The 16,635-nt window shown below is 38.6% G+C and overlaps 1 protein-coding gene across 3 annotated transcripts in view; it reads left to right on the forward strand.

The window, feature by feature from the left end:
- Positions 1-14,558, forward strand: part of cachd1 (cache domain containing 1) — a 189,978-nt gene extending 175,420 nt beyond the window's left edge. For all 3 annotated transcript variants that reach the window (XM_063064129.1, XM_063064128.1, XM_063064127.1), the window contains 6 exons: positions 2,163-2,279; positions 3,491-3,642; positions 6,161-6,322; positions 7,550-7,627; positions 9,849-9,950; positions 11,693-14,558. In XM_063064129.1, coding sequence (XP_062920199.1) covers positions 2,163-2,279; positions 3,491-3,642; positions 6,161-6,322; positions 7,550-7,627; positions 9,849-9,950; positions 11,693-11,934 — 853 coding nt within the window. In that variant the 3' untranslated portion in view covers positions 11,935-14,558. The remainder of the gene's footprint in view (positions 1-2,162; positions 2,280-3,490; positions 3,643-6,160; positions 6,323-7,549; positions 7,628-9,848; positions 9,951-11,692) is intronic.
- Positions 14,559-16,635: the final 2,077 nt, after the last annotated feature.

A 16,635-nucleotide genomic window follows, 5' to 3' on the forward strand; every position in this document is an offset into this window, starting at 1 on the left:
GCCCCTTAGTAATAATGATCAGTTAGGCATAGAGAGAATTTATATTTACTGGCAAGTACCTTTTTGGCTCAGTTCACAAGCATGCACATTTACACAACTGAATAACTGTGAACACTTACTAAATTTCTCTGACCCCTCATGAATAGTGAAAGAAGAGAAAAGATAATACCTGGCAAAAAGTCTGTGCTGGCCAGATATTCCTCGTGGTCCCGATGTGATCTCCACATGCCTGACGTGGGGTCATCCACATCCGCAATGGATGAAGGTGGTCTCCGGAGAGTTGTCACTGCTTGTGCTCCCAAAATCCTTCATTCTTATTCTTTCCCTTATTATATTAATCTCCGATGTTTAGTTTCATTGGCTCGAGGTAATCTGACTGACCTGTGTCAGCTTCCTGTTGGATGTAATCCAGGGCCACAAGCAATATTGTTCTATGGCCTTTGCCTTCAACTTCATGCCTTAGGTGATTTCTTTTACTCTATTCAACTCTGACTGGTTCAAACCAGTCAAACTGTGTCACCCAGACACTGGGCCTGCTGCAAACCTACCATTTTACACAATAAACAGCTACATATTTGGGAATGGTCGCAGGTTTAACAGATCATCAGAAACTCATTGTCTCTACGTTCATTTGCTCTGAATAAGTTATCTCAAAGCAAGAATCAGTTCATCAAACAGTTCGCAGAGTGGCAGCTACAAGGGCAGTCTCACAAAATAGCTGCCCCCATTCCTGTTCACTGATTGTAGTTCTTTCTGACCAACAGTTGTGTTTTGTAATGGAAGCTGGTGACCAGTGACGTGTTGCAGGGTTTGATGTTAGGATCCTGTTAATTCATTTTCAAAAATAAATGCTTGGGATACGAATACACAAGGCTTGATCAGTAAATTTGTGGATGAGAGGTGATGCATTTTGGAAAGTCAAACCAGAATAGGACTTGCACTCGGGAGTGTAGTAGAACAATGGGACTTGAGAGTACAAGTGTATACTTCATTGAAAGTGGTGTCACGGGTAGATAGGATGGTGAAAAAGACATTTAGCATGTTAGCTCTCTACAGTCAAGGCACTGAGTATAGGAATTGGGATATTATGTTGCAGTGGCTATGTTGTTGGGGAAGTCACACTTTGGGAACAGTGCACTGTTCTGGTGACCTTAAAGGAAAGATGTGGTTAAACTGGAAAGAGTGTAGAAGAAATCTACAAGGACATTTACAGGACTAGAGGGTCTGACTGAAAGTGAGGGATTGGCCAGGTTAGGTCTCTATTCCTTGGAACAGAGGAGAGTGAAGGGCAACCTTATAGAAATGTTTAAAATTATAGATAAGATGGACAGTAGCAGTCTTTTCCCTGAATAGGAGAAACCAAAACCGGAGGCCTAGATTTTATGGTGAGAGGGAAAAGACTTGAAAGGGACCTGAGGTCAAGTTCTTTACACAGATGGTAATGAACATATGGAATGTGAGGAAATGGTTGAGGCATGTACAATAGCATCATTTAAGAAGCACTTGGAAGGTGGACTTATAGAGAATGGGCTGAACGCAGGGAATTTGGGCTAGCTGGGTGGTCAGCATGAGCTTGAAGGACCTGTATCTGTGCTGTTTTCTTCTATAACTGGGTCTGTTTTAATTAGAAGATCTTCAGCATTTCAGTCAGTCAGATTACCACCAGCTTCTCAGTTGTGGTTATGGATGAGTAATTGGTCTTCGTGGAGCCAAAGTTACGATAAATAATTAAAGACATCATTGTCTTCTTCCTCATTAATTGAATTCAATTTTAGCGATGATGTTTGTGGTCGGAGTTTGTGGGCTGTTACTATGGGTTCAGGACCCTTGTGTTGGAGAGAAACGAAGGTCAGGTGGAGTTTTGCTCCTGACGACCCTTAATGTCCGTTTATGCGTTAAGGACAAGATTCGATTCATTTCTTCTGTTCTCTTTGCATAGGCTTGTCAAAACATATTGCATAGGCTTAATCATGAAGAAGGAAGTGTTGTCAGTGTATTGTACTGCTGATAAACCTAGAACAAAACGCTGACAAGAAATCCACACCACTAGCACAGATAGGGAGCGATAAGTGGGGGTGAGGGTGAGAGTGGATAATACTTCAGATAGTGTGACAACAAATGCTTGCATTGTGTATAATTGATTTTGTATTTTAATATAACAGGAATCCAAGTTGTGAAGTCCACCAGGAGCCACTGACTCTTGCTGCCTTTGATCCCAGTCTACAAGAAACCCTCCCACAGTGCATCAACACCAGATGCAGCCAAAGGACGTTGAGCGGGTAATGCCAGCTTACAGCACATAAATCTGCAGCCTGGAAGTGTGCCAGGCAGTCTTTTTCTCCCTGTTTGAAATAGGTGTCACAAGCATAGATTTATTCTTTTACTAAGGCTAATAGACAAGAATAGATTAATCTTGATTTCGTACAACTCTATTCTTTATCTTGCTTCATTAATTTCTGACTTAGTCATTTGCATATTTCTTATTCTGGTAATATACAAACCAATTCCTTAATGTAAGTGACTGGCTTTTGATATAAGGACAACCACTGGTGGAATAGAAACATTACTAAAGCTTTGTGCTCGCGTATTCAGCTTTAACTGTTCTTAGGCAGGAGAGTAGATGAGGTAAACCTCTGCCCCATTTTATTAAAGATGAAAGCAGCAAAATCAGGTTGCTAACCTGTCAACTTTCCTTGAAAGTGGATAAAGATCAGGATTCCCACTACCAACCAGGGTAGAAATGAAGTTCACATAAGATTACCAGTTGTCGAAGAGTATCGAGGGAATTGGTGCCTTCAAAGCTATCATCCACCAAAGAGTTCAAGGTTCAAAAGTTCGAAGTATGTCACCATATACAACCCTGAGGTTCATTTTCTTGTGGGCATATTTATAAATGTACAGAATAATAACTATAGCAAAATACATGTAAAACCACCCAACTAGGGCATTCGACCAGAGTGCTGAAGACAACAAACTATGCAAATACAAAATAAGAAATAATAATAAATAAATAAGCAATAAATATTAGGAACATGAGATGAAGAGTTCTTGAAAGTGAGTCCCTTGGTTGGGTGAACATTTCAAGTGGGCAAGATGAAGTTACCCCCTTTGGCTCAAGAGCCTCATAGTAACTGTTCCTGAATTGGGTGATGCGAGTCCTGAGGCTCTTGTACCATCTTCCAGATGGTAGCAGTGAGAAGAGAACATCTCCTGAGTGGTGAGGGTTAATGAATGTAGATGCTGCTTTCCTGCGACAAAGTTTTGTGCAGATGTGCTCAATGGTTGGGATGGCTTTAACCGTGATGGACTGGGCTGTATCCACTACTTTTGTAGGGTTTTCCATTTGAGGACATTAGTGCTTCCATACCAGGTTGTGATGCAGCCAGTCAGTATACTCTCTACTACACCTCTGTAGAAGAATAAAAGAAGAATGGTAATGACTATGTATGGCTGCCAGTGGCAATTGACTGGCTCTTTCTTTCTATTTCAGAGATTGTTTTGGCGTTTTAGACTGTGAATGGTGTGTGGTGGATAGTGATGGAAAAACACATCTGGATGAGCCATACTGCACATCCCAGAAAGAATGCTTTGGAGGAATTGTTGGAGCTAAGAGTCCCTATATCGATGACATGCCTGCCTTGGGTAAGGATGATACAGTGAACGGAAGCGTAGTGGTAGGCTCTGTTATATAGTACATCCTTTACTAATCTTGAAATGCTGAATGCCAATTTATAAAATGATTACTAATAAAGTACTAATAACAAATATCAAGCCATTCTTGTGGAGATTTGTTAGGTGATAAATTGGCAGCTAAAACAATGTCATATTTTATTTGCAGGCATTGCCATTTTCTAAGAATAAGACGTTCCCCAATTCTCATTCCATATTATTATAAATTTGCCTGTAATACTTGATTTTCACGTCAAGTTCGATTATGTGCACCACGAACAGCCAAGGTGACCAGAAGCTCCTTTTGAGTTGTGACATATATAAATTTTTTAAAACTATCTGGTCTGCGCTCTTGTTTCCGAGAATGTAAATAAGTGAAATACTTACTACTTAAAAGTTTCTAGATGTGAATTTAATTCACTCTAATACCTTTTTCTTATGTCAACAAATTAAAATGACTGCCATCTTCTTTCCTGTTCCCTTAACAGAGATGGTTTAACATTATTTTCTATTTATTTCATTCTCTCATTTGTTGTCTAATCTGTAGGTGGCCCACACAGGCTGCTTGATTCTGAGATGCATCCTCAATTAAACATTACTGTTCCAGTATTTTCAGTATATGATTCTTTGCCTAAGGCCTTGTTGTGCTTACTCGTTAACCTTGCTCAGTGCAAACGCTATTCTGCTATTCTCAGGATTCAAAATCATCTTCTGTTGCCCTGAAAGCAAATCATTGAAGCTCAATTTTTCCTTTTAAGGCTCTTCGTTTTCCTCACGTCACAAGTATGGGCATTTGGAGCCATGTCTTTGAGTGCACTACCAAGTGGAAGTTTGAGGTCTATGCTTGTGAAAGGTGTTTAAAGACTATTGAGTGTAGAGATATTAGATTATGAGGACACTCAGTCATTTATTGTCATTTAGAAATGCATGCATGCATCAAGAAATGATACAATATTCAATCCATAATCTATTTTCTGTTCAACAGCTGCTGCACTGATTCAGCGAGCTGACTGACTGAGGCACCTGTCGTTAAAAACTTTACTGCTCAAATTAGTTCCTCTTTAGCATATTTTCATAGTTACGGAAACATGAAATTCTCATTTTTGATGAGAGGTTTCATTAAAGTCTTTAGCAGTTCCCCTCCACAGAGTAGTGCACATTGTTTCAATCTGCAAGCCCGCTGCACATTATACTGGCCTCCATCTACTTGAATCCAACATTAGTGAGTTATTTTTTTAACTCTTACCAGTACATTTAAATCAGTTGACCTGTCAGAGAAAAGCTGTAAAGTAAAGGCATCCATTAGTCTTGTGAGACCATGGATCTGCGCCTGGAAAGTCTTCACTCCCCAGGGCGCAGGCCTGGGCAAGGTTGTATGGAAGACCAGCAGTTGCCCATGCTGCAAGTCTCCCCTCTCCACGACACCAATGTTGTCCAAGGGAAGGGCATTAGGACCCATACAGTTTGGCACCAGTGTCGTCGCAGAGCAATGTGTAATTAAGTGCCTTGCTCAAGGACATAACACGTTCCCTCGGCTGGGGCTCGAACTCACGACCTTCAGGTCGCTAGTCCAATGCCTTAACCACTTGGCCACGTGACCATAAAGAGAAAAGCTGTATAACTTCAAAATAAGAAGCCCAGCATGTCATTTATCATGTCCCAGAACTTGTGATTGGTGTGCATCAAAATGAGCTACTCTTGGACCATGCTCATTTGTAATTTCTATTTGTTAGTGACAAGGAAACTTTGTCAAACGTTCACTGTTAATATTACAACATGGAGCTCAGTCCAAGATGATCAGATACGTGTTCTGAGTATAACTGGGTGGGGGGAGGCGCGGAAGAATTCTGATACCAATTTGTTGGCAGTATATTGATTACATTATAGTTCATCTAGAATTCATTAAATATTGCTTTGCCAACAGCTCCAGCGATAAACTATTACTATTACGGTCCCTTCCCAGGATTAACCTGTAGGGCATTCTGGAATGTGTTTTATATTGCTCCCGTGCAATCTTGCTGTGCTCTGTGCTGGTTTACCAAGTGCATGGGGACCACATCAACTTGAACAAATGATGGATCTTTACATTTTACCTCTCATTTTTACACGATCCTAAAAAGTTAACGTCAAGCAAATTCCCATTAAGCCACACCTGGTCTTTAGCTATTTTCAAAGGGTGTGCTGTCAACATTGTTCCACAGCTCCATTTAGAGTCCACACTTAGAGTCTGTGTTCTCTTCAGTCTGTGGACCACCAAATCCTTCACTGACTGCTTTTCCTCTAATCTTCTGGAGGGCTTGCTTCTCCTTACCTACCATCAGTGATAAAAGGTAATGTCTGTTGTCCTAAAGTTCCTTTACTAGGACATAATGGCTATCTGTAGTTTGTGCTTCAGTTCCATCTAGTTGTTTAGTTGTATATTGGAACCATAGGACGGGCAATGAACCAGGTAGCCTTCGGGTAATTTTCTTTTTTTTTTGCCAAATTACAGGCGATGAGGTTGTAGCGTTGAACATGATCAAAAGTGCCCCAGTTGGCCCCGTGGCTGGTGGGATCATGGGGTGCATCATGGTTCTTGTTCTGGCAGTGTACGCTTACCGACACCAGATCCACAGGAGAAGTCACCAGCATATGTCTCCGCTTGCAGCACAAGGTGAGAACTTAGCCTTCCCTGGTTCGCTGTCCGGGAAATTTATGGTTTGACATGTGTAACTGGGGATATATGAAATTGATGTAGAAGGGAGGGGAAGGATTACTTGTTAGACAAGGAGGACAATGTTCCATTCACCATACTTGATACCTTCTAGAATTCAGATTTAGATTTATTTATCACATGTACACTAAAACATAATTTGAAAAGCATAGTTTGCGTAACAAAAACCAACACACCCAAGGATGTACTGGGTCATCCCGCAAGTGTTACCACACGTTCCATCACCAACATAACGTGGCCACGGTGCTAGGCAGAACTGCACAGAACATAACCATCATCTAAACAACGACTGCAAAACAAATCCCTTTCCTCTCGCCTACTCACCCTCCAACTGCTGAACAGGCCTCTAGCCTCCAAGCTACACCCATTGGGCTTCAAATTCTGGACTTCCGATCAACTTTTAGGCTTCAGTCGACCCCTGCATTAGTCAATCCAGATTTGAACTCCAAATCACTGGCCCTCATGCCTCCCAGGACCCACCAGCCCGGGACTTTCTAACATCTATGAATGTCCTTCCTCTCATGTCCATATCTCTGGCCTTGAGTGTGAAGTGGAGGCCGAGTCTGTGGTTGTCGTTTGTCACTTGTCCGAGTTGCAGCTTTTGAATGCGGACCTCTGGCCTGAACTCTAAATCCCCCAGATCACTGTCCCTAAACCCTAATGTGATCTCCAACTCCAGTCTCTATCCCCAAAACTATCTCCTTGAGCTTAAAAATCAACTGAGTCTGGGCTACGATGTCACCGGAGACTGCAACTTGGCACCATCTTGACCAGAAGTTGCCCTTTATTTGTTCCCCTGTGGTTAAAGCACTACTTGGTAAACTTTTCTCAGTCATGAAGATTAGAGGACTCCAATTTGAAGTTTATTTCCAAAGTGTTGCCAGTTTCTTCATAGTTCTAAGTGCAACATTAAAATTTCCTGATTGTTGTAGCAATATGACTGCTTCATTATAAATTCTTCTATTTTGTTTCTATTTTATTTTTATGCCTTAAACTTCCTTTGATTTGATGCTGCTTCCAGAGTTGAATTAATGTTGTGAAGATACTTTTCCCTCCCACATTAAAGAATAAAAATGATATAACCTGATGGGAAAAAAAATATATATACATAAGCTTCTTTAAACAAAAGGTTGCATCTAAAACTTCTTTTTGTATATATGCGAACAGAGATGTCTGTCCGAATGTCCAACCTAGAAAATGACCGCGACGAGAGGGATGAAGACAGTCATGAGGACAGAGGAATCAGTAAGTACTACCTACAGTGAAGATAAAAAGAAAGATATTTGTGAAGTGAATTGCTCCAGTCACATTGTGATTCTAAATTTAACATCTTGGAAGGTCATGGGGTAAAGCTTACTTTTAGCAACTGTTGTTCTGAGAATGAACAGAAGATGAGAAAATGCTGCCCGGTGACTCTGACAACTACACTGCTCCATGTGATGTTGAATGACCTAAATCAGGAAGCTTGAGGTGCCCTTCCTGATCAGTGTAGTTTCGCCTGAGATGGTAAGAGGGGCCTTGTCCCTGGCAAAGAATGAGGAAGTAAATCAGCTGGCATCTCACTCTTGTTAATCTTGAAGTTCGTATATATTGGAGTTAGGTATGGACAGAATAGGTTTTTCATGATGCAATGGTTCAAGTAGAGGCACAGTAACTATGCAAGGTTCAGAACGTCAACAGATGTTCATGTGTGAGTTTTTTCACGAGTTAGTAGAGAGGAAAACTTGAAAGATCCTTAACAATCATGGCATAACCGTACAGCAGGAAAACAGGCTTTCCTTTCCCTTCTTAAACAGTAGGAAGTGTATTTGCTATCTTCCAATTTCAGGAATTGTAGCAGAGGACATCTCCATAAGCCTTAAACATAAGATTCTCCAACTCATCAACCACCTTGATTTTTCATCTCATATAACGTATTGAAGAAAGATACAGAAGATTTTTAACCGATATTTCTTTTGTCTCTACCTGAAACAGATTTGAATTTAGTTTTCTTCATCTCTTTTACAAGCAATTTTTAACATTTTTATCCCCCTTTGTCAACTTCCTGTTCAAACTTGACTGATTTTTAAAAACCCTTTCACACATCAGCATTATAAATTATTTAGTTTAATAATTTCCATAACTGCTCTGGCTCTCCGTGGTGGTACTACTTCCCCGTGAAGGGTTCATCCCACATGGAAATGTATGTTCACAGAGAATAACAAATACTTTTTTAAAAGTGTTTGCCACAGTTTTATCAAAAGTGCTATCTTCAAATTTAATCTCTCATCACTTCAGCTAACATTGGCTTGTTTCTTTGACCTTGTAAAATCTAATACCCAAGTTTCATTGCCAAACTCACCTTGAATTTTTGCAATACCATTTCTAAGTTGAGCTGGTCCCTATTTAGATTATTGACAGAACCTTACAACATAATTTGACAAGACTTAACATTAAGAATTTCAATTTCTGATCATAATGCTTGCCTGAGAATTTGAATACGTACTCAATTGTGAGCTGCTGCTTACAGGAGGGAAGAGGGTAACTGTTGTTTTGATCATGTATTATGCCACAGTAACTTTTGTTTTGGGGTCTTGCAATCATAGTTTAAACTTTTGAAATGTGAACTTTGTTACAGCAACCAAGGGCTGTTTGGTAATAGTTACATTATGTTACATTTGGGACAATTTTTCTATTTCTTCCAACTCAAATATGTTTCTGGATTTCTGCCTTCTGAAGTTTGTTTAGAAACAAGTATTGTATTCTAATAATTGCAGTTACACTTGTGTGTTTAAGGTAATGATGATACTTGCATTCTATTCTAAGTGGAATATATTCTTAAATAAATGATAGAAAACAAATAACTTTGGTCTTCTAACATGTATGGTATTATCTGCTGGTATGATGCCCTCTTTTTTGATTAGCATGAAAAACGATCTGAAGTTGTGTCAAAGTGCATTATGAAGTAATTGTATCTATGAGGAAAACAAAATGTAAAACAAAAGCAAGGAGAGAGATGGCAAATGGTAAAATGGTGTGAGTTTTTAAAAGCGTTCAAAGTAGCTAAGTTTAAAAATGAAAGTTCAGAATGAATGTGCTATGTTGTTTCCACTCCCTCTTATCATAATCATAGTTGTGGGTTTTTCTTAACCTCAGTTCCTGAGAGACCTTAAGTTTCCTCCCACTCTGCACTGGGCTTGGGGGTGGTGAGTGTTGACTAGGTCTGGGACTGTACGTGGGAAGAGAACTAAGAATCTCTTTTACCTCTGGATTTGTACTTGATGGGTGAGCTGGTAGTGGAATACCAGTACAAGTACCTGCTCAGTTCATTAATTGCTCTTTTTTCCCCCTACCTCCTCTGCTTCATATTCCCTTGCCCTTCCCCCACCTCAGGCACTGCATGAACTTGAAATTTTAAATTCACTATTACTTAGAGATGTACATTTAGAAATGTTGATTACTGAATCTTAATTGTTCTTTTGAATAGTCAGTAACACAAGATTTATTGCGGCTGTAATTGAAAGACACGCACACAGTCCAGAACGCAGACGACGATACTGGGGAAGATCAGGAACAGAAAGTGATCACGGTAAGTTCAATGGTCTTGCACATCACTCAATGGAGAAAGAAAGTACCATTTAACTCTGAATAATATGTAACATTTCAGAAACTAGAAAGTGATTTCATTTCTGTCTAAAAGAAACTGGTCCTATCTGTGTGGGCTGTAATTGATGTGGAACTTCAGTCAAAACTAGAAATGAATTACTGAATTGAATTAACTTTATTTCATACATCCTTCACATACATGAGGAGTAAAAACCTTTACATCACTGTCTAACTGTACAATGTGAAATCATAGTAATTTATAATAAATAGAACAGTCAATGTAATATAGAGTACACTCAAATCTGCGTGAGTTCATCAGTCTGATGGCCTGGTGGAAGAAATTGTCCCAGAGCCTGTTGGACCTGATTTCCCAGATGGTAGCAGCTGGAATAGATTGTGGTTGGGGTGACTCGGGTCCCCAATGATTCTACGGGCCCCTTTTACACACCTGTCCTTGTAAATGTCCTGAATCATGGGAAGTTCGCAACTACAGGTTATCTTTTAATAGGTGAAAGAATCCCCAGAAAAATTCTTGGGAGATAAACAACGCTTGAACTGCTGGTCATTATTTTAACACCTCAACATTTTAGTGTAATATTTCCAAAAATATTCTGTGTGTCTTTTGTTTGTATAATATTGAATCACTGTCCAGAGCACCCTTGAATTGGTTCTATTCTAGCAATGTGAGTTTGACAGTGTTTAGTTTTCTTAAGCTAGGTTTCTGAGTACGTAAGAAACCTGTACTCAAAATGAACAAATACTTCAAGATGTAGCTTGAGTTGGAAGAAAATATAAACTTTATAATTATTGTATTGGTGTATGTGGTAAGTGCATTATTTTAGCATTGTTTAAACGAGGATGTTGCAATGATTTTAATGAATTGGAACCTCTGTTACCTTGCTGCTATTTTAACCTTTAATTATAAATCTTCATCCTCAGTGTACTTTATTTTCCTGCTAACTGTATAAAATATGCAGATGCATTACCAAGCTATCACTGGATTTGAATGAATGGGGTTCTATGTGGATTTAGCGGTACAACTGATCTGACAGAATTGCTCAGCTGAAAACTAGTGTCTATGTCAAACAGACAAATCTATGACGTAATAAAACATTTGAAATGCTTCCACATGTTTTCACAGCTGGTGTTTGGGATGTATCCACCCAGTTATTTTGCAATTCATGCAACTTTAAAATATATTACGTTCATTTATATGGAGAATTAGAATTCTTGTTGTCTCAGTCACCATCTTGAAAATGGAAAATTAAATTTATTGAAGGAGTGGAGAGAACAGATTCAGTCCAAATAGAACCTGTTCTACCTAGAGTACTATCACTAAAATGTTAAATTTGATGCCTTGAGGGTATGGTTTACCAAAGATCTTAAGGTGGAAGTGAATTGATACATATTCAACATGGAGAGTGAATGTCGTGACCAACGTAGTCTTTAGCTGCATAGGTTCCCTGCTCTATATTTACTTATTTTTTTTACAGTGGTCTGCAGTTAATATTAGGTTTCCTGCTGATGATTAATGGTCAAAATGTCTGAGGTGTTTATAGTATGGGCAATTCACAAGCCAAACATGTAACTGTTTCTTTCAAACCACTGATAATCATTTTCAGTTTTATAAATAATAAAGCTAGGAGATAATTGAAAATTTTGCATTGTAGTTTCTGAAAACGATGTATTTAGAAATTAATTTTGTGAACTTGCAATCATCTGCAGGTTACAGTACGATGAGTCCCCAGGAGGACAGTGAAAACCCACCATGCAATAATGATCCATTATCTGCTGGAGTGGATGTTGGCAATCATGAGGAAGATTTAGAGTTGGACACGCCACCTCAGACTGCTGCTTTGTTAAGTCACAAATTCCACCATTATCGCCTTCACCACCATCCTTCCCTCCATCACAGCCATCATCTACAGGCAGCAGTTACCGTGCACACTGTGGATGCAGAATGCTGAACCCTGTGTCCTCCCCATTCAGTGGAAGCTACTATCAAAAGGAATTGCAACAACTTGTGTTTTAATCATCAGTCTTTGAGTCAAATGGGGAAAACTCTTGGATTTTTAAGGGGCCCTGACAACCATCAAAACAACTCACTTGGGAATTTAAAGTGTTAACAATACATCACAGATTTTTTTTAAATAAAGGATTATTTTTCTACTATTTATTGAACCTTTTAACAGAAGTGGACCATGGGAAGCAGTTTCTTTAAAATAAACTAATTATTCTCTTCCTGACGATGGATGGCATCATGGATTAAGAACGAACAAAGTTACATTGATAATGACTAAGAATTAATTATATCTGAGTCAAAAGTTTGTCAACACTTTGTGTTTAGTTTGTGTCAATTGCATGAGCTCCACAAACCTCTTCAGAATAGTGTTACTATTAACTTTTTGTTGCGAGCTACAGTCTCAGCCAACGTCTTGAGGATCACTCAAGAATACAGCAAGAGTTGATGAAATGCAGTTGTGCAAATTGGATTATCCCATATAGGGAGCACCTAATTTTGATCATGCTACTCAGTAAGCTAATCGGAGGTCAGGTACTTAAAACCACAGGAAATAAAGTAACTCATTTGGCTCAGTGTTTCTATTATAGCAAGCAGCTTTCACTTGTTATAAAATCTGGAATATTCCTGCCTCTTAATAAAGTTCGAAAATCACCTTTTGTTGTAGCAAAGTTATAGGAATTCTCAGCATGATTTACAGTCTACATTTAGGCAGGCTGTGTATGGTGTACTAATGGTACCAGGGCTCACAGGTAAGGACAAAGTCTTAGCTCAAATGGCCATCTGGCAATTTTATGAGCACTACTATAAGGCAGGCAGTAATTATTATATCATTCTTATTGCTGCTGTCTTAAAGTGGCAGTGTTATGAGACCAGTCTGGAGTGAGATTTTATATTGGAATGTTAGTGTTAAATACTTGTGGTGCAGTGGAAATTTTTGAAATATCAGAGTTTTCAATTAACTTCACTGCTCTGAGCTAAAGTTAGGTGTTAAATAGCATAACCTGAAGAGCAACTGATGCTGCAAAGTCTTTTTTTTAATAACTATGTCCTCTGTAGATTAATCTCTAGTGATCGTTGCTCTTTCAGTCAGTTATGATCCTACATGTAATATTTTTTAAATCCTCTGAAATTGCTGCTGATAATTACATGAAGTTTAGGGGAGGGGAGAATACTAGTAAATACATGATTCATGTACAGTTCATATGCTCTCCAGTCAGTTCTCCCGAAGAAAATGGTTTAATGAAATTGTAAAGTTGTTTTTTTATTTTTATGGTTACAGTTGATTAAAATTTTAATTATTTGTATTCCTATGTTTTTAAACTGTAAAGTCTTTTTATTAAACAAAATCTTAAAATAGATTTTACGTGTGAAGGATATATAATTGTAAAATTAAAGGAGTGTAACTTCAAAGAGGTATTTTGCATGTTTTTGTTTATAAGGCTGTGTTACACTATGAAGTGAACCGCATGTGAAAAAGTTGTAAAATGAAACTAATTTCTGTAGGAAAAGCTTTTCCAAATATTTTTCACCAAAACAGTCATCACTCAGTGCACATACAAACATTAAAATATGACTGCAAGTTTTTACTCGACAATCATTTTATTACAAAGAGAGACTGCAACCTAATCAGGCCAGTTCCCTTTTGTTTCCCTTCCTAAGAAAACACTCTTCAGTGTAAGAATGTGACTCCATTGTGAGTAAGAGACAGGTACTTTGTCGAGTGAAAATCATATTGATGACACTTTATTGTTTTCTCTTTTGTTGTCCAGAGAAGCAGAACAAGAACAAGCTCTTCTACCACAAGTCTACCTTCCCACATTACATATCTCAAAGTATCTATAAGGATGTGGTCTTAAATATCCTAAATCTGTGGCATCACAGTTCTGTGGGACAGAGAATTTCAAAAATTCACTACTCTTGAATGTAAGAATTCCTTCTCATCACTGTCCTAAATGCATAATCTATTTGAAGAACGTGATTCTGAAGTTCTAGCCATCTTAGACATTGGAAACATATTTTCACTTTCATTTTCAGTCACTTAAGAATGATATATTTTAATAAAATCACTCAATATTATAGAGTATAAGGGAAATCTACAAAATTTCTGGATAGATTAATCTTCCCGGCCCAATGAATTGAACGAAGATTATTTTCAAACAAAAAGGATACCCTCCTGTGTATAACACCTTAATGCATAATATTTCTGGACTTAAAGTGGCACAGTTGAAGTAAGGGTACACATTCCCTTAATGCCTCATTATTTTCTTACTAATTCCCCTCTCTCCTAGCCCTATCCTAAAGCATAGATGTCACATAACCATGGAACTGTTATCACTTCTCAAAGCTGCTACAATACCTTGGGTTGCTAAAACAATGGACTTAAACCCTGCATTGGCATTAAAAGCTTTCATGCAGGATTATATACCCATATCTACATATATCACAGCTGTGTACAAGAAGTTCTTATCTCTACTGTCTTTCAATGGTGGCTATCCCAAATTAAGACAATAATGATTGTATTGCTGCATGATTAAACTGTAAATTTATTTGTTATTAAATGATTGAATATATTTCAGGCAAAAGAAAACTCTTGCACTCATTACATTGCATTCTATGTTCCGTAGTTTTGCTCACTCATTTTCTCTGCCTACGATTCTTTGTGACTTGTTGGTCCCCTCCATGCAACCTTGTAGTGGCAAACCTTTAATTGGGAACCACAAAAATTGGCATCTCTCAACTATCAGTCCTTCACGAACAGAGGAGAAACAGTGGATGTTGTTTGCTGGCATCTTCGAAAGGCCTTCGATAAGATGCCGCACATGAGGCTGTTAAACAAGCTAAGAACCCATGGTATTACAGGAAACATACTAGTAAATCAGCAGAAGGCAAAAAGATTGGGGGGGAGGGGGTTGGAAAGGGGGCTATTCTCACTGACTGCCAGTGACTAGTGGTGTTCCACAGGGTTGGTGGTGGGTATGCTACTTTTCATGTTTGATGTTATGGATGACAGAATTGATGGCTTTGTGGATGATACAAAGGTAGCTGGAGGGGAGGTACTACTGAGGATGCAGGAAGTCAGCAGAAGGACTTGGACAGATCAGGAGAATGGGCAATGAAGTGGCAGATGGAATACAGCACAGGGAAGTATGCACTCTTGTCGGGGGAATAAAGGTGAGAAGCAAATTCAGAAATCAGAGGTGCAAAGAGACTTTGATCCTTGTACAGAATTCCCTGAAGGTTAATTTGCAGGTTGAGTTGGTAGTAAGAAAGTACAAATGCAGTATAAGCATTAATTTCCAGAGAATTGGAATATAAAAGCAAGGATGTAATAATGAGACCTCAAAAGGCATTGATCAAATTGTATTTGGAGTATTGTGAGCAATTTTGGGCCCCATATCTAAAAAAAGGATGTGCTGGCATTGGGAAAGATCCAGAAGAGGCTTAAAGAATGATCTCAAGAATGAAAAGATTAATATATGAAGAACATTTGATGGTTCTGGGCCTGTACTCACTGGAGTTTAGAAGACTTGGGGGGGGTGGTGAGGGGAATCTCATTGAAACCTATTGAATGTTGAAAGTGAGAGAGTAGGTGTGGAGAGAATATTTCCAATAGTGGGAGAGTTTAGGACCACAGTGTATACCCTCAGAATAGAAGGACATCCTTTTGGAATAGAGGTGAGGAATTCTTTTAGCTAGATGATCATGTGTCCGTGGAATTCATTGCTATAGATGGCTATGGAGGCCAAGTCATTAAGGAAATTTAAAGCAGAGGTTGATAGGTTCTTGATTAGTGAGGGTGTCAAAGATTATGGGGAAAAGGCAGGAGAATGGGGTTGAGAGGGGAAAAAATATCAGCCATGATCGAATGGTGGAGAAGACCCAATGGGTAAGAAATTGCCTAATTTGTTTCTGTGTCTTGTGGTTGAACACTGCCCATATTCCAAATGCTTTTTTAAAAAAAATCTCCTCTGCAAATTATTATTGAATGTCACCTGGAAGTTTTGATAGATATTATTAAGAGAAATTTCCAAATCTACTGTACTTGGATACTATCAAGAGAGATTTCACAACCTACAGTACTATTGATGTTTAAGGATTCAATAATCAGATGATAATAAATCTATGTTGATCTTGATATTTGAATGATTATCTGAGCACTCAGTCAATATGTTATTTTAGAATCTAGCAGTTTCCTCATCAATGATATTAAACTTCTAGGGGTGTGATTGCCTGATTTCTCCTCCTTATTTTCAAATAGTGGAGTCGTGTTTTTAGCTTTCCAACATTGGAATTTTCAAATGTAGACAACTTTGCCAAAGTATTGCATGCCATCTTGGTGACAAAATTACGGTTACACTTGCAGGCTGCCCAGCACAATCCTCACTGATTTGATTTGACATGAGTAATGCATTTTACTATGTTTCAATATTTGGAAACATGACATGTGTCTAATAATGCCAATCATCTTCAAACTTTCCTAGTGTGGCCTCAACGTTTCAGTAACTAAGATTCAGAATCATGAATTATTTACTGCCCTTCTCCCTTAAGGCAGAAGAATCTATAAATTCAGTCTTTGTTTAAAACTGGGAAGCATCAGTGTCAGCTGAGTTCATAAACACAAATCAGGGAAAAATCATTCACTGAA

Source organism: Mobula hypostoma, chromosome 12, assembly GCF_963921235.1.
Source record: "Mobula hypostoma chromosome 12, sMobHyp1.1, whole genome shotgun sequence".
NCBI lineage: Eukaryota > Metazoa > Chordata > Chondrichthyes > Myliobatiformes > Myliobatidae > Mobula > Mobula hypostoma.